The 20201-nt window shown below is 37.8% G+C and overlaps 1 protein-coding gene across 4 annotated transcripts in view; it reads left to right on the top strand.

The window, feature by feature from the left end:
* The window catches only part of Gas2 (growth arrest specific 2), a 124362-nt gene that overhangs the window by 48546 nt on the left and 55615 nt on the right, over window positions 1-20201 (top strand). For all 4 annotated transcript variants that reach the window (XR_004517403.1, XM_033764065.1, XM_010621269.3 and 1 more), the window contains 2 exons: window positions 7673-7736; window positions 15915-16056. Coding sequence is in view for 3 of the 4 variants with exons in the window: in XM_033764065.1 (XP_033619956.1) it covers window positions 7673-7736; window positions 15915-16056 (206 nt within the window). In the remaining variant the exon portion in view is untranslated. The remainder of the gene's footprint in view (window positions 1-7672; window positions 7737-15914; window positions 16057-20201) is intronic.

Here is a 20201-nt window from a genome sequence, read left to right as displayed (position 1 = left end):
TCCAACCTCAAGATTTCATTTCAGTGGCACACGAGATGAAGAGCATCCTTTGTGTCCCGCTGTTCTGAACAGCAAATAAAATGAAAAGATGCTCCGATGAAAAGGGGGAAATGTGTTTGAATGAATGATAAAGTAGATCACTGGACGGGGTGCGCATGAAGAGCCTTCTGTTTTTCGCTGTTCAAAGTTTTTGCCTGCATAAAGCATCCTTATCTTTGTGGCAACTGATATGCTACCCTTTGGAGCAGTGCTTTTTTTGTACAATTATTGGTCAGAGGATCTTGACTCACGACTTATTCGATCCGTTTTCTTTCCGAAACAGCTAATGACAAGAAACCTCCCTGAGTGCAGCAAGGTGTGGTGGGAGTGAACGGGGGAGCGTGGTTAGCCAGTGAGACCCCCGCGTCTCCCATGCGTCTTGCCTTTTTGACTCTTGACAGATAACCCGTTGTGCCCCTTACAGTTGCATCCCGGTCTTTATCTGAAATGAATCTTCTATGACATTTTTGAGAGAGAGCTCTTCCTCCTCGAAATGTCAGTTCTTAGATCCTGAGTTCTTAGATCCTGAATAAATACGCCAATCAAAACATCGGCAAAGGTCTTCATGAAGAGCACAGTGGTGATAGGCAAAAGTCCAACTAAGATACCAAGATGCTGAGCACCTTCACCACATGCCAGTATAAATAAAAACTGTGAAAAAATAGCAAAATAAATTTTTTTCAGTGTTGGAAAATATATTAAAGAAAACAGTATCTTTTTTTTTTCTCCTATTAAGTTTATTGGTACTTTTTAGGTATACCGTACAGTTACATTCATTGCGATCTTGCACCTTTACATGATGCATCTTGGTTCTTATTTTTCCGCATTTCCTGCCCCCCCTTCACCCCTCCACCCTTCCCTATTTAGAAAGGCTTGGTTTACATTTTTTTCCTTCTCTCATATTTTTCTTTTCTCTTTTTCCTTTTCCCCTTCCCCTCCCACTTCCCCTACTCCTTTAGCCCTTTTCTTCATGTTTCACATTATCCATTATACATTTTGATGCTTATTTACACTTTTACACTGCCAAAGAAAATTGGCAATTGGGAGTCTTACTTTAAAAGGTTATTTGATGTTATATTTTAAAGACTTCAGAAATGCTCATATAATTTAAGTTGCTCTACTTCTGAAAGCTCATCTGAAGCACATTAGAAGATATAGGTACCAGGATGTCCCTTAAAATGCTAAAAAAAAACAAAAATAGAATGTCTGATATTGGATGTTAGCTTACAAAAACTATAGCAATCTAAAGATACCAATCAGAAACAGCATTCTGATTGAAAATGAGAAAAATATGTACTAGGAACATGAGATCCTATATTTATATCGAGTATATGAAAATTAAACTCATACTCAGATTTTGAAAGAAAAATAAACAATGATTCTAAATGTTACTTTATTTATCCATTAGAAAACTCTAGAAAGTGAACAGTTATGGCATGTAATCTGAAACATGAACAATTCATTTTATTTAGAGTATGATGCTATTGGATCGATTTATATAGAGAATTATTTATCAGCATATGTTTTTTGAAAGTCTATTTATTTAGAGCATATTATGAAGACATTTTCACACTGTTTCGGCCACACTCCTGTACTGCTATGGTAATGGGAGTAGAGTCTACATTATCTGAAGAGCATATTCTAATATGCCCTGCTGTTCAAACCGTGCAGGCATGTAAGTCAATACGTTTGTTTTTCATCGCTCTTAATAAAGGTTCATATTTGGTTTCATTAGATGCCTATAAAGTATTTGGGATTGTACATTAGGTTAAAAAAGATCACTCATATTTTCTTGAATTTAAAAGTATGTAGTTTATCTTTGTAAAAACAAAATCTTCATATATTTATTCCAAAGCATGGACTTTTAGTTTGATGTAAAAAATAAAATAAAATGTTTAGAAGGAGCTAGTTGTGAAAACATTTCTATTGTTAGGTTCCAATACATGTAACAGTTATTAGAGTCTATTAATTTGCAATCTCCCTCGGTAAATTTAATATTTTAAATTATTAATTTAAATATTTAATCACCTTTTCTAAGGCATATTTTATATGGCTCATTTTTACTGCTTAAATTAAGTCAGAAATCTATAATTTATTCTCAGGTTTAAAACACATTTAAATTGAACCATAAAACTGACACTCGTGATATTTTTTCTAAAATTTTTAAACTGTACAGCTAATTTTTTAAATTAGTGATATTCTTGTGAGATTTGTATATAATTTACATTTGCAGGCCCATTTATAAATTGTCCAGTTAAATTTTTTCCAGATATTTCTTTATTTTTCCTAATTTGTACATATTCTGACATTCTGGGAGACGGAATAGAAAGGAATCGGGTGGGAACACTGTTGTGTTTGCTGTAATTGTGTCAATATCATTATGTTATTGGATGATTATAGGATTTGGAAGCCTGTGACTATTCTTCATCTATTTCTCTGAGAAAGACTCTCCTCAGCAAGAAAAGGGTTTGCTATCAGCTGTGTAGCATGCAAATGTGTGTGATTTGTTTATTTTTATTTCCTATGTCTGCTGTTTGTTGCGTGATACTGCGTTTTCTTGATCCATTGTCCTGGTGATGAGTTTTACAAAATCCTTTGTTCTGTAGAACACCGGTTAGCATGCTGTTTCAGAGGCAAGCGTTCATCTATTTGCACTCTTGGATTTATGCTGTTGCACAAAATTAAAGCGGACTGCGCATTAATTTTTAAAAATTGATACTTTCCACTTTAAAATTTAAAGTCAGTTTGCCTCAGAAAATGAATCTATGCCTGCCTTTGGTGTTTCCTGCTTTTTGTCCTTGTTCTTGTTTTTGTCTATATTGAGGACTATAAGAGTATTTCTATTGGGAAAAAAAAAAAGCTATATTATTAGTGTCAATGTATGATAACAACTCTGAGACACCATTTCAGCTCTTGGTTATTTATATTCATTTCTTTTTATCTCCAGACTCATTTTTCTTTGAGGGCTTTTTGAAACACCCTTTTGTTTAGAGAAGTACTTGTTTTATTAGCATTTCATTCACATTTTATTTTTGAACTCAAGAAACTCTTCTCCCATCTAGCCATTCGCCCTTGGCCAGGACAAATATGAAATTGCTTGAGAGAAGCCAAGCGTCTTCGTGGACTGAGAGCTTCACCAAGGACTCGACAGTGCCAGGGCTGAGTGAGGAAAGTGGGCGGCTTTCTGGATGTTGCAGGATTCCATTTTCACTGCCCACGGCTGCAGGGCTGAGTTCCAAGCTGAGCAGAGTGGCTAGAAGAGTGTGCCATGGTCACCATCTTATGCTGCCGGTAGCTGCCATTTTAATAATGCGAAGCTGAGACTTGGAGAATTAAATCACTTGCTCAATGCGACTATGATTTTAGACAGCCCAACTACAATCCGAGTACCGCTCTACTCACCTCCCAAGTCACACTCCTGTGTTATGAAAATGGTCACGTTGCGTTAATTTTAAACGCTTATAGGATTTCAAGTAAAAGAAATAAAAAAGAAACAAAAATCAACTTAGAAAACACCTGACTCTTGACTACAGTTCTGTGTGATACTGAATTAATCTGTTAATTTAATAGGGGCGCTGAGGGCTGCTGAAAGAGAAACCTTTGTCCTAGGACATTTCTCAAATTTGAGGAAAGAGCAGTTAACAGCAAACTATTCTACAGAGCTACCATTATTGCTGAGATTAGGAATGGTCATGCCATCTTTATATGATTTACAGGGATGTCAGGCTCTATTTTGCATGATTCTATTGATTCTGGAGAGTTTAGACACTCAGTGTTAATGAATTTGTATTATTCTTCCATGTTTACTTTTTCCTTTTGTTTAGCTTCAAATGTGTTTCTTCTCTTTTTTTAATTCAGAGGATGAAACCTCTTCAGATGAGTTTTGTGGCACCTAAATTGCTTTGCCTAATTGTCCCCTATACTTAAAAATCACAGAGCAAATCATTAAATGAGGCAACCTTGAGCAGAATCTAACTCCTCTGAGTTCCAATTCAAACTATTTCTACTCCACCACTCTCCCAGATTCATCCGAGCATGTTCTTTACCCTGAGAAGATATGCGATCATTAATTAATGATGTTTTCATTCAACATCATTTAGGCAACAATAGTTTCTCACATTCCTTCCAAAGTAAAAAAGCTAAAAGCGTTTCCTTCAAAATTACCATAAATGTTGCAGCCTCTGGTTACATAGAAAACAAATGGATAAAAATATTTCATGCTTTCATTTCTTTCCCATCTGTTTACACTTAACATAGTTAAACTATACATTCATGGCCCGGTGCATTTTAATCCTTGCAGATGCTGTGACCCTGAAATTCTGCCCTTTGCTTTAGCGGAAGCCATTGTTTTCTCTTGCTAGTGCCAGCAGTGTTCCATTTGACATTTGATGCCCCTGAGATTTTTATAGAATCTAGGTTATGAGATTGAGTCTCTCACCACATATTTTTGAATCAGGGGGTCTGTGTTACTTTTCCCAGAGGTCTTCTGCATTATACTTTTCTTTGATTTGGTTTTGATTATATTTTAATAGAAGCATGCAATGATAAAAACCTATTGCATCATAATCACTATTGACTTGAGAGCTGTTCATTTGTTTTGAAGAGAATTTTTTCAGGGGAAAGATAGTATGAATCCTTCTTCTACTTCTATATGGTTATTATTTTCTTTGATCATCACAAACATATTGTAAACTAGGCAGGATTGTTTTTCCTTGGAAAAGTGAGATTTTTATGGGATAACTTCCCAAAGAGGAAATATGAGAGCTTACACTCACACTGGGGTCTTCGTGATTGGAATCCTACAACCACTGTACTCTTTCCATCCGTTCAGTTCAGTTTAGAACTTACTTCAGTGCACAAGTCAAAGTCAGTTTTTAGGTGTAATATCCCTACCTGTAGTACTTACTTAAAGATTTTTGAATTTAATTTCATAGCAGTATTCTGAGAGGTTGTTTTGCCATTCAACAAGCATTTACATGACAACTTATCACCATGTCTAAAGAAGTATCATTTTAGTCTCCTTCAGTCCTGATATTGTCATAACCGCTGCCACCACTGTTTACTGTCATCATCCGTGATATGAGTTAGGAGAGCCACCAAGGCTCTAGCACTGTGTTACATTCTGCGCCTCTGCAGATGATCTTATCCACTGTTTACTACTCATCAGCCATAGAGGTTTTGGCAATGTGGAGCCGGGCATGGTCTGTCCAATATTTAAAAGCCATTAACAAGGAAGGCAGTATTATATTTTGAAACCACGTTATTGCTTTATTAAAAACACATATTTCCAAGAGAACTTGAAAGTAAAACTCTTTGTGTCAGCATTTTCCTGAGAAAAGATGCTGGGGAATTTATTTGTGTTATATTCTGTAGGCTGGTTCTTCTGTTAGACAATAAAACGAAGAGTCACGTAGCTCTCAGTTTCCCAAACTGACTTTCTAATGCTTCCGTGTAGAGTCAACATTGGGGTTTGGGCATGCAAAACGTTTTAATTTGACAAATGAGGAAACAGAATCCTCTATATCAAATTGTCTTTCCTATTTTACCCACATTATTGTTTTTCTTCAGAAAAAAATATGATTTTTCTATGAAATATACCTATTTTATATTAATGCTCTTATAGTCCTCAGAATATACAATGTGGTTAAAAATCATTATAATTGTGCCAGGTATTACTTCTATAGTTGGTAATTGACTGCACTGACACCATTTGATAATCTCACTAATAATTTTCTTATTTTGACACTGTTCTCATAAAATGCATAAAATTTTCTAAAGCTCCCAAAGTTTTAGCCACCTGCTTCACACAGCTTTTACTTAGGATAGTCTATTAATAGAGCATTAAAAGTCTTTTTCTCCTCAGCTTTTATGCAGTCTTTCCTCCCACTAAGAACTCTTTGTTATTTTGTGCCATGGACATGGTTTTTTAAAAGCCTGAATCCAAATCAATCGATAACCTAGAGAAGAATATCGATTCTCATCTGTTCAGTTCTATTTTCTAATGTTTGTTACTATTCTTGGTCTGAAATTGGTGATCGTGTGGTAGCATGGACTCTGGGGTACCTTGGACTGCAGTTGATTGAATATATCAAATCTTGTAAAGTGTCTTTCTCGCCACAGCCACCTGGCACATTTGAACTGAAAGAAGTCAGTGTCTTTATGTGAAGCCAATTTGTATTATCAGGGACAGAAATATTCCACAATCTATTTTAGAAAAGCAGTGCAGACAGGTACCATCTTTCTTAGTCCGTGTCTGCGGTACACAATGTCTCATTCCTTGGGTGGGGGTGGTAAGATAAAGAACCCCTCTTCACTCCTGCTCCTGTCTCCATGCCCTCCCCTCTCTTCTCTTCTTCCATCTCGTGATTCCCCTCCCGTTTGAGAGAGATGCATCACCCTACCTCCTATCTTCTATGATGTATTTTGCTCTTTATTTATAATTGGGGTTTCATATAAGAGAAGCCATATGGTATTTTTAAATGAACGTTGTTGAGGGCATTACACGGCAATTAAAAAGAATCAAAAGTGACACTGTATAATAAAAGAATTAAGTTGCATGTCACTTAAAGACAAGGAAAATTCTTCTTTTCTATTTCTACATATCCTGAACAAATCCCATTGTGATGTCAGTGGACCACATCAGGCTGCTACCATATCTGAGAGAAGGAATTAGAATATTTAGGTTAAAAGACTAATACTAGAAAATTGGATCATTATACAATTCTATGTTTAAGAATGAAAACAATGTTGCTCTTTTTAAAGTTTATCAATAAGAAAAGCGTATTATAATGGCAACTGTAAAACATTCTATAGGTTGTTCTTAATGCAGAACTTTTCCAACATATTTTTTTTCTTGATGATGGATATACTAACATTTAAAAAATAGATTTGGTTACAAAAGAAGGTAGTGTAGGAGCAGTGTGAGCTCTTCTTGTAGGATTAGCAAATGCAGGTGTGGTTTGTGAACATTTGTCAGGGTATCCGGAGCTGTCATAACAGATAATCAAGTGATTTGGGAATAAAAATATAAATTCAAAGCAGTCTTCTGAGTTACTACCCATTTGATGGGTAAGGGTGCCTGATGGCACATGGGCAAATATTGACACAATCCAGCCAGCTGAAACCGTCTGAGGTATCCTTCACTCACATTTGATTAGGAGAGGACTTCACATCAGGTCTCAGCTGACATCCATCTTTGTTTGTGGGTCGACTCATTCATTGCATTATTTCTGCTAAAATCAGCAGTGAAGAGTAGACCCAGGATCTTAAGAAGTCCAGTCTGTTCCACTGTCTTGCATGTGCTGTGTGTGTAAAAAGTGATGATTTCTATCATGATTATAGCTCCATATGTAACCAGTATTGACTTGAGCTACTTAAAGAAAAGTATTCTAAGGATGAGAGCTGTTTACAGTGAGAGTTTCAAAGACTGGTAGCTTTTGGGAAGGACAGTAGACCAGGTTCTGATATCCACATAATTCCTTTAGTACAGCTCAGAGTACAGGGGAGTAGGGTAGGTCTTGTATTAATATCAGCTCATTTATTGGAGTTGTGAGGGATGGGGCTGAAGGGGGATCGGTCGAGCTACCTCACAATCCCTTGTGTTGTAAAGGCGTCTACCTGTTTTGTCTTCCAGTCCTCCACAAGCAACCGAGAGAAGTGTGTCTCTGTTTGCTGGAACTTGGCAGGATTGCAGCCAGGTAGGTCACAGCTGCTGCTACGTCAGGACCCCCCCCCCATCTCCGTGTCCGAGCAACCAGGAATCAGGACGGCTTCCACGGATCCGTGTTTAATCTGGATGTTGAGGAGCTACCTATTTAAATAAGATTGCTATGAACAATATGAAGGCAACTGTTTAAACTAAAAGTTTGCTCCAAATGGTTTTGACATCGTGATCTTCTGGTCAAAGCCCTTTGTCTAAGTATGTGTACATGTCCTTTGCTCAATGATGTAGATATACTTGGCTCGATTATGTTTCCGTTAAACCTGTCTTGTAAGGGGCATGAAGGAGGGTATTGCAGTATGGTTTTATGTGACAGCTAACTCTCTTTAAGTCTGTTCTTGCTCTCTCTGCTTTCTTCCTTCACACCCTGCTTGCTGTTTATTCTTTCCTAACTTTTCTCAATCCCTGCGTGAAACATCTCATCCGTTAGATCTTTTAGTTTCTACTTCTAAACGAAGAGTTTTAAAATTATTCTTTTTCTTAGAGAAAGTGTACATCAAGTTATAGTACATGAAAACATTGTCTTTGAGGAGAAGAAAAGCAAAAGTAATTATAGATGAATAAGTAGAGGAAGAGACCTCATTATGTAAGCAAACTCGTTTTGGTTTCATGTTTTCCCATTTATATTTCTCCGACCAACAGACAGGGCTACTGGTAGTTCTATTAAAACCAAAAAATAAGAAATAAAGTTATAAATGTTTGAAGAGATCTTGATCCAGAATAAAAATTCAGAATTAACTAGGTGTTTTCTGACCCAGATCAGGCTACCCTCTGAGGGTTGAGATCAGATGAACCAATAAAATACAGTAAGAGAAAGCACTGGTAATGCACATTCAAATAGAGTATTTATGTGGAAAATCAAGGGAAAATTAGAATGTATGCACATCAGGAAATTCCTGCATGTTAGAAAACTAACTGCCAGTGAACAGACCATTTTTCTTCTCATGATCCAATAAAAAACTGTAACCTGTATTGAAAAGTAACCCCAAATTCTTTAAATCACCATAATTGATGTAATTTTAGTGAACTGTATATTACGTATAAATTCCATTTCATCACAGTGATTGGGCCGAGAAACACTGCTTTCATTTTTTTAAAATTCAGATTAAATATTACTCTTATTCAACACGGTGTAAAGTAAAACGGCTGTGTAATATCTGGGGATCTCCCTACCTTGCCACATATTCATAATTGTGTGATGGTCTCCAGGCCCAGGCCGGAGACCTCGCCGGCTGACAAGGCATAATTCCAGTTTGGGGGCCGGAACGCTTCCTATGGTTCCATTCTCAGGGCGGCCCCATCTCGAGTTCACAAAGTTCTGCTGCTTCTAGGACCTTGCTGCGCCCACTACCCCACTTCTTGGGGATTTGGGCCTCTAGGCAAACAGAGGGTCAAAGCAGAATTGGGGACCCAGGGGCTCTCCCCTAAGAAAGAAAAAGTTAACTCCACTCAAAGGAAGGGAAGACAGAAAGGCAAATCACAGGTCCCAGGTGCTCACAGGAAAGAAAATTCCTCTTAGTACCGTTGGCTGTAATTATCCATGAATTATGCTGAAATACCAGATTGTGTTGCATCAGAAAAGCAAAATGTTTAAGTTTCAAGGTCAACAGGGGGAGTTGCTCTCTCTAGATCTACTTTGGTATTTATCATTTTCCACTCATCATCTCGTTTATAACTATTTGCCTATTTTCTAGATATAATTTTACTTTGTAATTGTACTGTTTATTGCCCAAGCACTCTGATTAGGAAGGAAAACTTCTAATTATGGCTAAATAGAAGGAGAAGACAGGCTATGCCTTAAGTCATATTTCTTCCAACTCTGAGTCTGGCATTAATTGTCCTTTGCCATAAGATGTAAAACAAATTAAAATAAATAAAAAGGAATCATTATGGGCCCATCAATTGTGATGTGAAATATCATATGCAGAATTTCTCTAATCACAAAATATTTAAAAAGTGTGATTGTTCTGGGCTACTCTGAGTCTGACCACATTTGTGACCATCAAAAATTTCATATCATAAAGAAATACTGACATCATGGTAGAGTTAAGTAAAGGCCGAGAAAACCTTTACATTATGTATTTATTTTGTAATGTCTGCATTTTATCTTCCTCATGCAACTCTAGAGGGGCATAGTATTACAGGTTATTTTATCAGAAAAGAAATAAATTGTGATCTTACTCAAGGTGTTACTTTTGTCACTGCACACAACACGAGGCCAACAAGTGAATACCGGTTAGATGGAGTGAGCATTTAAGGATTACACACATTCATAAATGAAAACTCCTTTAGTGAAAACTAGAAGGGACTTTGGAACAGCTCTCAAGATTTGCAAAATTAATTTGCATATAGCACAGATGAGTTTGGATGTTTAAAAATATCCCCAATGAAATTTCGTGAGTGTTGCATTTTTCATGAGTGCTAAAAGATGCTTTCTTGTGCTTGGCTTCCAATATTTAGTTCTCCACACTTCATACATACCACCTAAACACATCCCCATCGCTTCAGAACTGGGTCCAGGATGCTTTTGATTCTCTGCCCCTTGCATCTGCCTGGGATGCAGTAAAACTTCTCCGAGGCCCTGGGATTTCTGAATTGTGAGACAGGAGGCTGAGAGTTCACTTATTTTTATTCCCATGGGTAAAACTGTTATTTTCAATGAAATAGAGCTATCATTACCGGAGAGTGAAATCTCTGCTAAATTTCAGAAAGTTGTCAGTGTCTGAATATGTAAATATGCACTGGTCTTGTGAAAAGTAGGGTACTCAGGAAAAGCAACTAAATAAAGCTTCAAATTTTAATGACAGCACTTTGACATTAATCAACAGAAACAGAAAAGTTACTAGAAATAACCTTACAGACTGGCTGCAGATTTAAGACTATTTTGATAATAAAAATAAAACTTTCTGATAGTTTGGTGCCATAATCAAGGATCAAATTCACAACCAAACTTCTTCTGGTTTTGGGGTACCGCTTCAGTCATGAAATCCTATGTGAGCATTTCCTTTAATCTTCTATTTCAATCCTGGTATGAGGAACAGAAGTGTTACTGAAAGAAAGATGTGTCTTATATCAAGATTATTAATTGATTATCGATCTTATTTAAAACACTTGAACGAACTTCTATGAATTTCAAATACCTCACTTGATGAAATTTTTTCTAAATATCAACCTGTGCTTAAATTGCTTCAAATTAGATGATAAACTGGGCAAAATGGATCTTGCAAGAATCTTTAAACTTGTACATGCTTAAAAAGAAGTTGTCTATAACATTCATTTGTCCATAAAATTTGCTCTTTGAACACTGATAAAATAGGTTCCAGATGACTCTTGTTTCAAAACCAGTCTACTGAAGTCTACTGAGTATGCGGAGTAAATTGTCTAGTCCCTGGTTTGGGGGCTTAGTTATTTTGTATAGAGCAATCTCCAAAACTGTGTCCAAAGAGTGAGAAATCCATTTCTTGAATCTCATCAGAAAGTCACTAATCAAGAGACCCTTTTGATAGCACTTTGCTTTTTTAAAATGACACAAAAATAAATATTTGCCCAGGATATTTGCCTTCATTTTTATACCATTGAGCTCTACAAGAATGAGGATTTGGTTTTCATAGATTTAACCTTCTTGTGATCATTAGTTCGACCTGTACTTAGCTTGAGAACAACAACTACTCCCTTCTAAAGCTCTCAGGACTTGTAGTTGGAAAAGAATGGACAACAAGATAAATTATAGACCATATATATATATATATATATATATATATAGAGAGAGAGAGAGAGAGAGAGAGACAGACAGAGAGAGAGAGACAGAGAGACAGAGAGAGAGACAGAGACAGAGAGACAGAGAGAGAGACCATATAGAACATATAGAAATGCAAAGCGGTGAAGTTAATCAAGGAGAGGGAAATGCAGTAGCCTTTTGGAGAATGGACATGGGACCGATGTGATGGCTAAGTTGTCCTGCTCGTGCATGTCCTCAGTCCCAGCGGAATTTCACGACTCGTAGCCTGTTGACAACTCCAGACTGACAGAAAGCCAATGTGTGGTATTTAAGTGGGCATTTTGGGATGGGCAGACAGTACCTGAGGCAGCTTGAAGTATTCAAAAGCCAATTTAAGCAGAGATTTGGAGATTAGGGTTGATTTTCTCTGTTTAGTGGCATAGCTAATTTTCAGCATTTCCAGATAAAGAAAAATCCCTGTAGATAAGATTTTTGTTTTTTTTTTCCAGTACCGGGGATTGAACTCAGGTCCTTGTACTTGTGAGGCAGGCAGTGAAACCACTGAGCTAAATCCCCTGCCCTCCAGGGATAAGATTTTCCACGTGTGACTTTGGTACCGATTTTATTCAAGCCAAGTCTACTTTGTTTGTATTGGACAACGAGCTGAGTTCTGTTGTTACTCTAATAGTGTGTGTATTATTTCACTTTATTAAAAAAAGGCAAGACTCATGCAATATATTCTTAAAAAGTTGCTTGTGTCCACCAAGAATTACAAATGAAATCATATTTTCCTCTTGGACTAATTTATACTTTCAAATAGAATATTTTCCCCTGTGACTGACTTGCGTTGGCTGTGAATTGCACATTAAGTTGCTCCAGCCTCACTACCAAATTTATAATACTCTCTTAAGAATATTAAACACAACCACCTTTTATACCTTTGTTGAACTAAGAACCCACAGAAGTCTAAAGAGATTGGAAAAGTTGCTTGTCAAGGTTCACCTAGCTAGAGCCAGTGCAAGAATGAGTTATAGCTTGGTCTGAGCAGCTCCAAATACTGAAGTATTTCTGATATCCCACAATTTTGGAAAGTCTTTAAAGAAAGCGAAGTCTTTTTCAAAGGCCACAGCAGAAGTGACAGCATTGCCTTTCACTTCAGTGGCACCTTACTTTCAAGGCTGTTAGCCACATTGTCACTTGATGGTGGGTATTTTAAAGACACTGAAGATTTTCTACCCAAAACTTAGGCCTGCCATTGGGTTTGCAGCTGTACAAACTTTATTAAACAAATCAATTTATAAACATCAGTCTCAGAAGTTCTGTATCTTAGATGCTATGTGGCGCATGTAATATATACTCTTTGAATTTCTTCTAATGATAGTGAAACATAGGAATTTGAACTCTCCTTTTAAATTGAAATAAAACTAAAGCTTATAAATAATGTATGTCAGAATGCCCAGTAGTACCAGAGACACAGAAGATTTCAACAGCTGCTGTTTTCCAACCTTCTGCCTCCTTTCTTCCTCCACTGTTCTAAGAGTCCTCGGGGAAGACCATTGTTACTTATTATTTCCTGAAAGAAAATAGACCTTAGAGCTTAACTGATTTGCTCAATTTAAGAAATAGCTTGGTGATATAATTAGTTCAGATCTATGTCAAACAAGAATAAGAATACAGCATCTCCATGTGAGATAGCCATGGTAATGAGATGGTAAGTGCAGTTTAGCATAACTAATGATTACTCAAATATTTTTTAAAATGTGTTACAGTTTCAGATAAGGCCTACAGTCTTTTAGGAGAACAGTTTATTTATTTTTTGTCTTGGCAGACTATTTTTGTACATTTAAAGATGACATGTTTTATTAAAGTGAAATGTGCATTTAGGAATCCACAGCTGTGGCATTGGGTTCACATTTAAAACCTGACATCACTGATCCTTAGGAATAAAGAAAATTTGGCACATCTGTGTGGGAGCTGTGAGGTACTGGCATCGGACTGAGGCCAGGTGCCACAGGCAGACACTGGTCTCCACCATCGTGCAATTTTCAGTCTAGTTTGTTAATATGTGCAAAAGGTTATAAACATGACAAGTGGTAGCTAAGTCTTTACAGCTAATGATTGCTCCTCACAGAGTAAAAAATACTCCAAGGACTTGAGGTTGTCCCCAGAGATGGTTTTTCAGCTGAACTGTGCCGTCTTGAGCTGTTGTGTACTGCATTCTAACATAAATTTCCCTGCTCTCATAGGGCATTTATGTGAATTCTGAAAAAAAAATATAGAAAATAAAGTAAAAGAATACCAGATGAGCTACCAGATACCACTTTCATAGCTGTAAAGGTACAAGTAGACAGACGTGTTAGTGTCTGCGGTGGAACTCTAGAATTAGGCCAGTAACTCCCTAATCACAAGCACAGGCAAATCGGGTGGGGGACTCCACGCAGGGCTTCTGGGGGACAGCTTCCTCCCTAGAAAAGAAAGGTAAGCTGAGTCAGGCATGCTCAGTTTATTCAAATCCTTCCACTTCACAGTGGAAGAGTGAATGATGAAGCCAGGAACATAGGAGTCAAATGAATTGAGCACCGTTTGTAAGAAAAAACCATCTAGTGGAGAAATTACTTCCTCTTTGAAATTTACACTAACTATATATGCAACAATGGCAATTAAAATAGCAAATCATAAGAGTAGAACAAGCATTTAAAATTTTACATTTGACAGTGACAACACAGCATTCTATCAGAGGCACACATACATTGTCAACATATCATTCTTTGCTTATAGATTATTTGCTTTGATGTCTGTAACATACTTTTAATCTCCAGGTGACTATTTTCTCTCCTTTGTAACAAAAAAATCACCCAATGAAAATGTTAAGGAAAACTGACACAAGCCCTGAAGTAAAAAAAAAACACCTGGATTTGACTCCTTATTCTGCTCCTAGCTGTTTTTATACCTTCTGCTCTTGTCGGTTACAGTGAAGGAGTGTAACTAGATGGCCTGCAAAAGCATTCACCATTTTCAGGTTCTAGAATTATCTTCGCTCTCCTCTACCTCAGTATGGCTGACATGTGTCTAGGAAACTAAACCTAATTGTAAGAGTGGCTTAAGAAAAATATGATTAGGAATGACGTGAACCTGACAGCAAGTATACAACTCTCTTTTTTTACTCCTATGCCACTTATAATTAAGAAATCTCATTTTTATATTATTTTAAATTATATCTGTTTCCTATCTGTTCATTTGCCTCCCCAGTAGCGATACGTGTACTTTCATTACGTTGTTTCTAAAAGTTTAATCAGTGATACCGTATGACCATCGGGCTTTGTTCTGGGCTTGTTGGTGATATGCTATTAACAGTGAATTTATCCTTGGGCTGGGAATGTAGCTCAGTGGCATAGCACCTGCCCAGCAAGCGTGAGGCCCTGAGTTCAAGTCCCAGTACCACAAACAAACAACAACAAAAACCATGAATTGATCTTGTTAAGTCATTCAAAATTTTTATTTTGAGGTGTTGCTTTTTTCAAGCTTGATTCTGATTTTCAGATTTTATCTCCATCTTTTTTTATCTGAATACTTTTTAGCATATATTTTATTACTGCATGTTAATGTTCCATGACTCTAGGGTTTATTATAGGAAGTTGCAAATGCATGTATCTTAGTCCATTTCAATACCATTGCTCCGCCTTTTGTTTCTTTCCCCCTCTTGTTTACCCCTTTCCCTGTCTCCAGAAGTCTACCTGCTGGTTTTCTGTCCTTACTCCTTCTGAGTCTAGCTAGTTTTATTTAACATGATCTCCAGTTGCACCCATTTTTCTGCAAATGACATGATTTCATTCTTCTTTAGAGCTGAGTAGTACTCCATTGTATATACGTGTACTGCATTTTCTTCTTCCATTTATCTGTTCACAGGCATCTAGGCTGTTTCTATACCTAACCTGTTATGAGTCATCACCTTTACCTCCATATTTAACAAACTCATGTTCAAAATGGAGTTTAATTGCAGCAGTAATATTGTTACAGCTGGTCAATGTGAAAGCTAAAGATAAATCTCCCATAATTATTCATGTTGTTGACTCATTCACATATTGCATTGAATATTTTAACTTATTTTAGCATGTTAGCGTGTGTGTGCTCACATACAAGCATGTGTACTACAAAGTAGATGTACAGTTTTTCTGCTGCTTCAAGAGTTCTAAGTGAGAACTGTTCCAGTGCCAGAAATAGTTAATGTTACTTAAAGAAAAATGTTTATTTATTTATATTTTGCAGTACCAGGGATTGAACTCAGGACCTTGTGCCATTGAGCTAAATCCCTGACTGCAGTTAAGGTTACTTTGAAAGGCAACTATTTACTATAATACAGCTCCTAATCAAATGCAATGTGTGGTAACTGTCTCAGGGTAACTTATGTGTGGGTAATGATCTGACATTTCTTACAAGGTATGGTGTGGAGCCTCCTGGCTTGATAAAATTGGAAAAAGAAATTGAACAAGAAGAAACATTTTCTGCTCCTTCTCCTTCTCCTTCTCCTTCATCAAAGTCTTCTGGAAAAAAGAGCACAGGAAACTTACTGGATGATGCCGTAAGTGAAATCACTGACTTCTTACCAGCAGTTCGTTCCCTTTTAACTACAGAGCATATTCTGTACAATTCCATGTCAGTCTGACCGTCCCTTTTTTTCAGTTTTCTTGAAATTCATTTGAAATCCCTATGAAAAAGTCTGTAGCCGCACTATTCATTTTGAAATTCAAAACTGAGTTGATCTTTTATAATAAAGTGCCATTTACTTCTGTTGAGTGATATCTAAAATGTTAGCAAAAGAAGTCAACAACTGAAAAATGATATTTGAGAACGCTTGAGCCTCATCGTTACTGGTTTGTATTTCCTCTTTGCATAGATACGAATCCCAAAGCACAAAATCTTGAGAGTTGTTAAAGAAAGAAAACCAAACATGTGATAGAGAAGATAACTTGTTTATTGACAATTATTGACCAGAGTTGACACTGTTTTATCCAGTACTCTCATTTCTTTCTTACTTTTTTTTTTTTGGTTTTTTGAGACAGGGTCTCACTATGTAGTTCTGACTGCTCTGGAACTCACTGTGTAGCCCAGGCTGGTCTCGAACTCTCAGTGATCCTCCTGCCTCAGCCTCCCGAGTGCTGGGAGGACAGGCGTGCACCACCACGCCCAGCAGCTCTCTCATTTCTAAAAGGCAGGTTGCTTAGCAGAAGAAATAGAATCTCAGAAGTTGTGTGACTTGCTTAGAGAAGAAGAGCTTAGATTCCAGTATAATTCTACCAAACTCTTTAAGGTTTCTCTACCGACAAGTCTTTGAGTCACACACAGTTTTGGAAATTTGGGACATATTTTAATAATATCCTTATAATCACAATAAGCATTTTCTGGGTATAACAGCAGCAGGATAACTTAAAATTCTCAAGGTCCTCCCATTGTTTGTTAAGTACTCATTGGTTATGATCATTACTGTGTTTGACTACACAGATGGACATTCCCACATGCAGATGTATTTTGAGTGTAAATGTAAAAACACTAGTAAAGAAAATCAGTGACTGAAATGTTGCTGGTGGGAAGTTTTAATTCATGGGCTTTTGATTGCTTTTTAGTTTTACAGAAAATGATAATAACAGAGTAGATCAAAGTAGGTCTTACATTCCTGGGAAGTCCTTAGAAACTAGCAGCAACCACAGGCCGGCTAAACAAAGTAGGCACACTGTAGACGCCTTAGTCCCTAGCTGTGGTTTCTTTCCCTAGGGTCCGAGCTGAAAGAGGTGGGGAAATGACAGATGGACATTATGTTCTAGAGAGAAGATAACTTCTCCATCTTAGCTTCTTTTGCTTTTCTCCATGAGACATTGGACTATATTGCAAATTTAGATGAATGGATACATAACAATTAGTCCAAGCAATTAAGAGTGCTCATTTCTGACGAACACAGCAAACTTAAACTTGGCCCATTGGTCAAGTTATCTGCACCAGTACCATTGTAATCTAATAATTTTGGCTGACTGTTCAGTTCATTCTGGATGTAAAGGACACAAAAGGATTTTAAAAGCCTTTCAAGATCAGTCACATACTTTGTTTTATAGGGAAATTAAATAACATTGTATCAGTAACACGTGCTACATAATGGTGCATCATTTATGCACCAGTAAAAATAATTTTTTTCTGTCATTTATTAGACTTGCGGTCGGTAAATCTGCTTACTTCAGTCTTCTTCTCACGAATGTACTTTTTCCATCGACTACCCTGGTTTTAAGGTCTTCTCAGCTCTCACTTCCAATCATATTCTCATGTCTTGTGGTCAAGCTTCCAAACCGCTGGCCTGTGTAGCCAGTGACGCCATTTAATTCTTCATGAATCAATTACTGAATCAAATGACTTTTTAAGACCTAAAATCATGCGCGCTCTTCCTGGCCTTTGACACTGTTGATCATTTGATGCTTGAAATTCTCTATAAGTAGCCCTGCAACAAGAACAATGCCCCTAATGGGACCTAAGGTGACTTAGGTCCATCTCTTCAGGGATGCCCCGCCTGGTCCACTTTACAACCCCAGCTCCCTCCCGGCTGGTGTTGGCTCCCCACCACAGCAGCCCACAGTGGGGGCTGGCCAACACCGGTGATGTCACAACCTCCCAGTGGGGTCACAAGTCCAGGGGTGGTCCCTTCTGGTCCTCAGCTGCATTCCAGCAGGGCTTGGGAATTCAGCTGTCTGGACTCCAGCCTTGTCCTGCATGTGACACGTACAGGGTTAGGTGCTTTTCAGATGAGCCAGGCAGAGGCTGATGATGACAGGCACTGTCTTCCCTTCAGCAGGGCTGGACCAGAAGCTCTGTAGCTCTAGTCTTCTGTGCTGTTGCCTAACCTGGCCCTGAAGGATTCAACAGCCCAAGCAGCTGGCCATTAGGAGACTGAGGTGACCATTCCGGAGTTCTCCAAGTCCAAGGGCCAAGTCCTGCATACTCATGCCCTATCTTTGCTTTCAATAGCCTTGCAAAAGGAGACACGGACAAATACAATCAGTTTCCTCTCTGCAAAAACAAAAGAACAACAGAAGAAAAACAACCAAAAACCCAAGCTCACCAACATGCTACATAAGCCTTCCATCCAGAGTGGCTCCCGTGTTTTCATACAGCCCTTATTGCTTCTTCACCATACTTCTAACTTCTGCTTTTCAACCTTCCTCTAAGTACCTTTTCATCTTTTAAAAATCTGGTGGGGCTAGCTTCTAGATAAAGCTTTTCTTGGAATTTCTCCTCCCAGGTAAAATTGGCAAATTATTCCTTGTTTCTTATATTTATTGGGCATACATATGTATTCCTAACAAAGTAGTATCTGTCTAATACCATGTTTGTTGGATTCATTATCAATGGAGGTAATTAAGGTTTAAAGATCTTCTTAGCTTTTCTCTTTTCCTGGTTTGACCTTGTATTCTGGAAACACATGACCTTTTCAAGGCTCCTGAGCCTTTTCAGGGAAAAGAGCTACTACCACTCAAAGCCACTTATGCGCACCAGAGACTTGTCCTTAGAAAGGTTCCTGCTTTTTCTTGCCTCATCTCTAGCCTTTCTTCATCCTTGATTAGGGGATACAAAGAAAGAGATCAGAAGGTGGTCAGACAACTGTAAAAAGGAATTGCAGAAAGTTTTACACAAGCTGTAACCCAGAAAAAGCTGTCTGCGGTACAGACTTTCTACAGAGGACAAGGCAATCACTGTGACAGTTCCCCAGCCCCAACTTCTGCTCTTTCAGCTGGAAATGATGGCAGGCACTTGAAGTTACTCTCCCTGTAAGGTTTACCTGACTTTGGGAATGTAATCTGCAGTTCAGTTTTAATGAAATGCAGGGGTTTTAATTGAATGTGAAAATGCACCAGGTCTCTGATTCTGCACCACTGCCACCTAGGGAACTATGTTCTGTACGTCTTTGACATTTCTCAAGAAGTGCTTCACCAAAAACTACCACAGCCAAACACTCCACAGGGGAAAACATTCGATGGTTAGATCAGTTTGAGAAACACAACTGACTGTAGTGTCCACCTATAGTTTGGAAATGCACTTCCTCCTATCGGGGGCTCTGGCGATTTCTACAATAAGATTCTTGCTTAAGCTGGAATTTTCCAAATTTATTTGACCACGGAAGTCTCCTTCCTCCTACTTTAAGGAGAACTCATTTGAATTATTTTTATTCTGTATAGCTGGGAGTTTTTCATGGCACTGCTTTATTTCAGAGACAGTGAAATAGAAAGGTAATTTGAATCGCACAGACGGTTTAAGTCAGAGCTTCGTGTTTAATAGAGAAGGGGATCCATTCCTATGTTGACTGTTTCACCACATAGGAGGCACACGTAGAATTGAGAGTCTAAGTGGATGTACCCCAATAGGCATTGCAGAATGTGGGTGCGAAATAAAGACTGCCAATGAAGTTCCTATGTGTACATAATGCTGTAAGCTATCTGTACACGGACAGAATTATTATCTGCAGCCATGGAAAGAGAAGAGATGATGGTGAAGTGCAGGATTAAAGAAGAAAGAGGAGAGGAAAAAGCAAACTAGGGCTGGAGAAAAAGCAAGGGGGGAAGCCCTGTGGCAAGGGGATCACATTCCAGCAAGCAGTTTCAGAAATGACTGCCAGATTTGCAACTTTCAGTGTTCTTGCTTGATTCTTAGAGGAACAATGAGAATAAAAAAAAAAAAAAAAAAAAAAAA

This window comes from Fukomys damarensis, unplaced genomic scaffold (assembly GCF_012274545.1).
Source record: "Fukomys damarensis isolate Sample0158 unplaced genomic scaffold, DMR_v1.0_HiC HiC_scaffold_16, whole genome shotgun sequence".
NCBI classification, from domain to species: domain Eukaryota; kingdom Metazoa; phylum Chordata; class Mammalia; order Rodentia; family Bathyergidae; genus Fukomys; species Fukomys damarensis.
This window is presented reverse-complemented; position numbering and strand designations above follow the sequence as displayed.